Raw genomic sequence first — 8083 nt, forward strand, 5'->3', positions numbered from 1 at the left:
AGCAGCACAGGATGTGAGAAGACATGGCCTGTAGATGGCTGTAGCCTCGTGTCCTTGGACCTGCCTTTGCAGCCAGTGTGTCACAACCTCTCACTCAGGTCTTTCTGTCCTCCTGTGCTGTGCAGACCCTCAACTGCGTGAACCCTGAGAATGAGAACGCCCCTGAGATCCCCGTCAAGGTGTTGAACTGTGACACCATCACACAGGTGAAGGAGAAGCTGCTGGATGCTGTCTACAAGGGGGTGCCCTATTCCCAGCGACCCAAAGCTGGAGACATGGACCTGGGTAAGAGAGAGGCCAAGCACTTGCCTGTGGGGAGCAGGGATGTGATGAATAACAGAAGTGCTCTTCAAGGCAGGACATTCTGCATCTTCCACAGGAGAGGAGACCTGGCTGGGCCAGAGCATTTGTGCTCGTCCAGTCTACTCCTGCTGTGCTGGTGGCACTGACTGTGTGTGGGGACTTCTGGATTGCAGGCTTGGGTTGGCTGAGGTGCAAGGGGGTCAGCAATAGTTTGGAACAGTGTTAATAGTCCTGCTCTTAAAGGAGGTGCAGGAGAATGATGAGTAGAAGAGCAGAGGAAATGGGTGCTAGAGTCAAATAGATGCTGTCTTTTCTTGGGTCCTTAGAAACAGCTTTTGCCCAACACCATATTGATAGTCATCCGTCCTGGCCTTCAAAAGGTGGTGGGAGGGCTCTTTTGTTGATGCCCAGACTGTGCTCCTACGCTTGCCTTGGCTTTGTGCTCCAAGGCCCTGACTAACTAGAGTCCTTCTCCTGCTGGACCAGAGTGGCGGCAGGGCAGGATGGCCCGGATCATACTGCAGGACGAAGATGTCACCACGAAGATCGACAATGACTGGAAGAGGCTAAACACCCTGGCCCACTACCAGGTAAGGCTGTCCGTGGTGGAGAGCACTGAGCTGTCACCAGCTGCTTTGAGCTCGGGCATCTCTTCTCCCTCCTCAGCTTCCTCAGGGCCTGGGCTCAGCTCTTCAGACCATGAGCCAATGCAGGAGCATGGCCAGGAGGTCTGCAGTCACTGTCCTGCCTGGGCCCCATGTTTATGGTCCTTCCACTGAAGCACTAAATGGGGCATCTCCAGGACTCATAGAGCCTGTTTCCTGCTCTGACCTTACTTTGCATCTTTATGCCAAAATGTTTGTTGTGTTCCTGTTCCCTTCCCCTGAGCTGTAGCAGAGATAGATAAGTAGGTCTCCTTTGCTGGAGATGGGTGTCCCTGGGATGGGGTGCAGTGAAGCTTCATCCCACCCAGGCTGGTTTCTCCTTGATTGGGGCTGTTCCTCCTGTGCCTCTCTGGTGTTGCAGCCTGCTCACACCTTCTCTGCCCCCAGGTGACAGACGGCTCCTCGGTAGCCCTGGTGCCCAAGCAGAACTCAGCATACAACATTTCCAACTCCTCCACCTTCACCAAATCCCTCAGCAGATACGGTGAGCGCACAGCGGCGTCCTCCACTGTTCTGGCAGAGGAGGCAACACTGGGCTGGGCTTGCAGACCAAGGCACAGGGCAGGTGATTGTAACTGTGGTTCATGTGAACAAGGTCCTCCAAAGCCCCAGCTCTCCTGCACCGTGCTATTTATTTTGGTGTTGCAGAGGGAGCTGATGCCCTCGGAGCTATCTCTCTTTGCAACGTGTCAGACTCAGGGGAGAAAGACACGTGTGACATTGCTGCTGCTAAGGGATCCCCTCCCTTTTATTCCCCTGAAATCTAATTAAAATGGCACAAAGGCACTTTGCACTTAAACGAGCAGAGTTGAGGACTCCAGTGGATGTGCTGGCAAGTGTACTTTAGCCTTGGTTTGGAAGGGAATAGTGTGGTCGGCTCAGACTGACACAGGAGGCATCTGTGATCCTGGCACCTGCATGCTGGGAGCAGGATAGACCTCTGCAGAAACCCTTCCGTGATGGTTCTGGCTCCTGTACCTCAGCCAGGCTTGCCCATTGCCTGGCAGGCTGAGAGGCTGGGCCCAGCAGAGCTCCCAATCCATGGTGATGGCCGAGGCTGAATCCCAAAGCTCCAGCTTCACACTGAGATGTGCCCTGAAGCCATGGTGGAGGGAAGGGGGTTGGAGGATGGAGGGGCTGGTGTGGAGGCAGAGGTGGGCAGGGTGTGAGTGTACCCCTCTGCTTGGTGCTTGCAGAGAGCATGCTGAGGACAGCCAGCAGCCCCGACAGCCTGCGCTCGAGGACCCCCATGATCACCCCCGACCTGGAGAGCGGCACCAAGCTCTGGCACCTGGTGAAAAACCACGACCACATGGACCAGCGGGAGGGCGACCGGGGCAGCAAGATGGTCTCTGAAATCTACCTGACCCGCCTGTTAGCCACCAAGGTATGGCCCAGAGACACAGAGCTGCCACCTGGCTTTTTAGATCTGAGTGGTGAAGCGTAGCGATTTGGGTTGTCCAAAAGTGGTGACCACTGCTTTTTTGTTAGTCTTCTGCTTCAGCACAGGAGGACCTGCTCTCTTGGTCTCCTTCCTGAATTGGAGGTGAAGTTTTTTGTGTGTCAAAACTCTCAGTGAATATCTCTTGGGTGGATTTTCCTATTTGCTTTTTTGCACCCTTTGACATTTTTACTCTTCCCTGTATTCTTGAGCAGCTGCTGGACTGTAAAGCAGAGAAGCCCTGGGGCAGGTGCCTCATCCCCTTGGGTGGTGTTAGGGCTAAAGCTGCAAAATCAGTGATGTGGGAAGGGTAATTACCTGGGGCATCTGGCGTCACAGTGGGCTCCCCTTCCCTCAGCACATACAAAACCTTCTCTCGTGCCAAGCGGGTGCTGTGTGTCTGAGGTGTCCCTGGAGAGGACTGGAGAGCTGTGCTGAAGCTGCTGCCTCAGGATTGTGGAGACTGAGCTCAGGCAGCTCCCCTGTGACTTGGCTCCTTGCCTTGTGGGACAAGGGTTTGTTCAGCAGTGTCTGTCATCAGGTCTCAGGTACCTTAATGGGAACCAAAAAAGACTGTGATATGACTCACATTAGCTTGGGTTTTGCTCTGTGTGGTAGTTTTATTTGTATGCTTTTAGTGTGCCAGATGGTGCCGTGGAGATATCTCATCCCTGCAGTGTCTTGTTTCCCAGTATAAACCACTGAGAACCAGTAGAGTTACACAGACTCTACTGTGCTTCTCTTCCAGGTGGTAGGAATACAAGTGAAATAGGTTTAAAGGCCATTCTTTAGTTAGAGGGTTATCTCTCTGCTGGTGCTGGGTGTTGCTGAGCCACCCTTCTCTCTCCTCCTCAGGGCACCCTGCAGAAATTTGTGGATGACCTTTTTGAGACCATCTTCAGCACAGCCCATCGTGGGAGCGCGCTGCCCCTCGCCATCAAATACATGTTTGATTTCCTGGATGAACAAGCTGACAAGCACCAGATCAATGACTACGATGTCAGGCACACCTGGAAGAGTAACTGGTAATGGAGGGAGCAGTGGGACGGGGCGGGGGCGAATGATATCACAACTAGCAATACTTCCAACCCCTCCCACAGGGAGCAGAAATATGTCCCTGGAAATGATCCAGGACAAGAGAGGCCCATATCGCTGTATTTCGGGTGTGGGTAAATCCCTTGCATGCCTTCCTGCAGCAGCAAACATCCCAGGAATGCAGTGCTCCCTGAGCCCTTCCATCCCCGAACCCCAGGCACCACGCTCCCCCTGACGGCTGGAGGCCGAAGACCTCGGCAGCTCTGTTCCCATCTCATCCCCTGGCAAATCCTCAGGGCTCCTCCAGAGATGCCAGCCCCAATTCTCATCCCGGCCATCCTGAAGGTGTTTCTGTGCTCGGTCCCGTGGCTCAGCCGAGCGTGCCCTAGCAAAGCCAGCATGCAGCCACGTGTGCACCCTTGCTGGGCCCGCCCGCAAAGCCAGCCTGTGCTCGGGCCGGGGCTCAAGCTGCCCTTGGCTCCTGCCCCACACCCCCCTCGGCAGTTTGCTTTTCTGTTGCCTCACTGATTCCATCTCTCTGATCTTGCCGTTACTCGAGACGGGTACGTACATTCCGGTGTCTGGCATTTGTTAAATGGCAGCCAAATTGCTTTTGTGTAGTTCAGTAACTGTTGGCAATTAGCAGGGCAGGAAAAGAAACATTTTTAAATGGAGATGGGGGAGCGCGGAAGCGGTTGGAACTGATTTATAACTTGGCTTTCTATGTTAAAAGAAGAAGCGAGAGGCAAGGGAGGAAAAAAAAGCCCCGCTCCGCAGGGGCTGGGCGTGCAGGCTCCTGCATACTAATGCCTGTGCTTATCTCTGGGCGCTAATTCGATGTGTGGAGCTAATTTCTTGAGGCCGTTCCCCTCACAAATGAAATATGTACACGCACCCGGTCCCCTCATTAGGAAAGTCCTGGGGAACGAGGTGTGTTTTGTCTAAGATAAAAGCAGTCGCTAGGTGTTGGTGCTGAAGGGTGGCAGAGCAGAGAGACTTTCTGGTGGGGGGAGGCCCGGAGGTGCTCCTGGGAGAGGACAGGAGCAGCAGGATTGGGAAGAAGAGCCGTGGAGGGTGGCACGTGTGTCAGTATGCAGCAAACATCCAGTCTGTGGCTGGCCAGGAGACCTGCTGCCTCTACAGCTGAGAGCTTTATTTCCAACATCTAAGGCTGCCTAAATTCTCCTCTGGTGGTAAATGTGCTAATGAGTCCCTTGAGGAGTCCAGTTAACTCCCTGCTCCAACACCAGGGATGTGTGAAGTGCCACACAGCGCCTTCAAAGGGATTATTGATGTGAGAGAGGGGGACGTGCCTGGTGTGACCCATGGGCTTGGCAAGGGCTCTCCAGAGTGAGTGGATTCACTGCAGATCTCTGCTGCCCTGGTCTGCCTTTGGAGATGTTGGCAGGGCTGAGGAATTTCTCCATGTGGCCGTGTAGGGGTGGGCAGAGGGAACAGCCATTTAATCCAGAGTGTTGGCATCTCTGGGTTGCTGGGAAAAGCATCTTGCCCAACTCTGGGTCATGGGGATTTCCTTCTCCACAACTGGAGGTGCATGGGTGTGCCAGCTGCCCTGCAGGGCTTGGTTCAGGTGCTGACTCCTGTTTCCTTCATCCCTCAGTCTACCTCTACGTTTTTGGGTGAATGTGATTAAGAACCCCCAGTTTGTGTTCGACATTCACAAGAACAGTATTACTGATGCCTGCCTATCCGTGGTGGCTCAGACTTTCATGGACTCTTGCTCAACTTCTGAGCACAAGCTAGGAAAAGACTCTCCCTCCAACAAACTACTGTACGCCAAGGACATCCCCAACTACAAGAGCTGGGTAGAAAGGTGAGTAGACTTGGCAATAGCTCATTGCTTCACCTGGAGGACTTACAGTGGATGTATGTGGCTGTGGGGACTTGGGTCATTGGGAGGACTCCTTGGCAGCTGTCTGAAGAAGGATGGCACCAGCGCTTGCAAAAGGTAATCCTCTTGTTTGGGAGATGATGCTCTCTCGTGATTGTCTCCTGGAATGAGTTTCTAAGACTGTTTGTGACTTGCTTAAAGGGGTGCTAAAGCCCACATCCAGTTTTAGGTTTTCTGTTGTAAAAACTTGGGTCTGTGCTAGGGAATTGCTAAGGCTCCTTGATTGCTTCTGACAAGCAGGGAGAAGTCAGCCTCAGACTAGAGAAGTGACTTTTTTTGTACCAGGATGATACATGCAGATTTTGCTGAAATGGTTGAAAATTACCATTTCCCTGCTCTCATCCATCAGTATGTCTTGCCTGGGATCCTGATAAGATCACATGCTTTGAGGCAGTGCTCAGGCTGCTGTCGCTGTGCCAAGGAGCTGGGAGAGGAGCAAGTCCTCTGACCCCTCCTGACACCCTCCACCTTCACTGTTAGCTGATGAGAGACATCCTTCTGTCCCTCTGAATTAATGCACTGCTAAAAGTTCAGAGTTTGAATGCTGCTGATTGCAAATTGATGTGCTTAGGCATAATGCTGTGTTTAGCTTTATCCTTTTGGGAGAGACACCTAGGAGGTGTCCTCCAAAGCTCTCCAAATAGAACTACTGTTAAAATGTTGCTGTCTTGTGAAGTGGGTCTTCATCAAGCTTGAAAAGTGGCAGATTTCAGGTTGCTGATGGAACTTTCTCCTTGTGCTGATATTCTGGGCATGATAGTCTGATCATGTGTTTTTGGTTTTTGTTTTTTTTTTTTTTAACTGAAGACCTTTCCCTTTTTCAGCATCTAGACCAGATACAGAATGAACTAAATGAAAGGTGTCCAGGCAACATTAAGTATCATATTCTCTAGTTGCCAAGCAAGTGACTTTGTAGCCTGAATAATCCTTTGGATACTCACTTGTACAGTTATTTTTGCCACACCATTGGCATGCCGGGTGCTTTGCAGGCAGGTGAGAAGACCAGCTTCTTCCCCTGAGGAAGATAGGGCTTGGATTAGAAGAAAAGGTGCCCCTGAAATATGATGGCTGAGGTGAGAGATGAGCTGCATTGTAATAGGAGGAAGTTCTTTGTGAGGGGCTGGAGAAGGCTTTGGAGTGGGGTCCCGCAGGACCATCACAAACTTCATAAGGTGAATTTCTCTGACCTTGCCATCTCTGTGACAAAAATATTCAGCTCTGCATGTGCCTGGAGAAATACAGGTATAAAACCATTTTGGAGTTAAACATTGGTCTAGACGTGCTGTGTCCCTGGAGAGGAGGTGGAGGTCTCATCTGTGAGAGATGTTCCTGCCATTGCTCACCACCAGGGCAGTACCAGGGGCAGCTGAGCAGGGGGCAGAGCTGCCCTGGGCAGGGTGTGACTGTGGATGGGAGCCACTCAGGGCTGGCCGGTGGGGACTGCTAGTCCCAAGCAGGTCTGTTTGCTGTTGTGGCTCAGGCACCAGCTGAAAAAAGGGCATCCTGCCAGTCTGAGGCAGGAATGGCATGGTAAAGGGTTTGGAACGTGGAGAGCCTGGGGAAGCCAAGGGGGACTGCTTCCAGAGTCATGGCTGTGGTAGGTGTCCTCTGGAAATGGAAGGTGTGACTAGGATCTTGGTCCATGCAAGCCATGGACACTTGTATTGGAGAATGGTGGTTTCCTGCCATCCTATGTGTCATGATAAAACCTGGAACCTAAAACTGCAGCACGTTACCTGAGCATCTTGTTGTGGCAGCCACAAAAGCTTTCTTCAGTAGGTCTCCCCTGTATGTTCATCTCCCATGAGTTCCTCGCCACAGGAGCCTTCAGCTGTGGGGTTAAAGGGTAGCCAGGAGGATCTCTATGGGTTTTCTTTGCTAATCAAATCTGACCGGAACTGAAAAAGTTGGGCATATTGTCCCTAATATTCCTTAGCACAGGTAGAAGTAATGTCAGCTTCAGGAGGCATCGCTGTGGGGGTAATCTCTCTAGTGGCACAGCAGATCTCTTGGTGCCTGCTTTAGTCAGAGGTCCTCACCTCAGACTGCTGCTCTCTTGGCAGCATCCAGGAAATCTCTTGAATAATTTTCTGGGTGTGAATGAGCCTCCTTGTAAAAACTGCCCAAGTATTTTATCACTAGCTGAGTTCAGAGCTGTGGGATGGAGTAGGTCTTCATATTCATCTCCTCAAGTGGTCTTGCTGCCATCTGCTCCTATCCAAGTGCTTCAGCCATGTTCCGTCTCAGCGTTCAGCTGATGATGCTAATGATGCTAATCACTGTACCAGAAACTTCACTGAGTGAAGAGTCATGAGGAGAAAAGCAAACCTGGGAGCGACTGGCACTCTGCATTTCCAGGTGATGGGAGCAGCCAGGGCTTGTTTGCTGTGGGTAGGGTTTCTTTTTTAATACAGGCCCATGGACAGAACCCTGGATTCCAAAAGGACCTCAGTGGTCAGTCCACTGGTGCACCACTTGGTGTAACCCTCCTGGTGCAGTGGAATGCTGTGGTGTTGATCTCCTTGGGTTTTGATGAATATCCTGCTGGGTATTCTGTTTTTTTTTTTCACTACTATCCTGGCCCATATAAGCTGTTTCTGAGTTTCCTTATACTTGCTGAGTGAAGCAGCTATGGGATAGGACTCCAGATCTTAAGGTGTCCTAGGAAATGTAAAGTAGAATCCTGCTGGTAACAACTATCAGAGAAGCACAAGGAAGGCAGGAATG

At 51.7% G+C, this 8083-nt stretch overlaps 1 protein-coding gene across 1 annotated transcript in view; it reads left to right on the forward strand.

The window, feature by feature from the left end:
• The window catches only part of PLXNA1 (plexin A1), a gene marked incomplete at its 5' end in the record, with an annotated part of 32139 nt that overhangs the window by 19718 nt on the left and 4338 nt on the right, over nucleotides 1–8083 (forward strand). Inside the window, 6 exons of the mRNA XM_008950015.1 lie at nucleotides 126–285; nucleotides 790–893; nucleotides 1356–1452; nucleotides 2165–2355; nucleotides 3265–3434; nucleotides 5066–5278. Of these exons, the coding sequence (XP_008948263.1) occupies nucleotides 126–285; nucleotides 790–893; nucleotides 1356–1452; nucleotides 2165–2355; nucleotides 3265–3434; nucleotides 5066–5278 (935 nt within the window). The remainder of the gene's footprint in view (nucleotides 1–125; nucleotides 286–789; nucleotides 894–1355; nucleotides 1453–2164; nucleotides 2356–3264; nucleotides 3435–5065; nucleotides 5279–8083) is intronic.

The sequence above is a fragment of the Merops nubicus genome, unplaced genomic scaffold (assembly GCF_000691845.1).
Source record: "Merops nubicus isolate BGI_N331 unplaced genomic scaffold, ASM69184v1 scaffold34330, whole genome shotgun sequence".
Classification (NCBI taxonomy): Eukaryota; Metazoa; Chordata; class Aves; order Coraciiformes; family Meropidae; genus Merops; species Merops nubicus.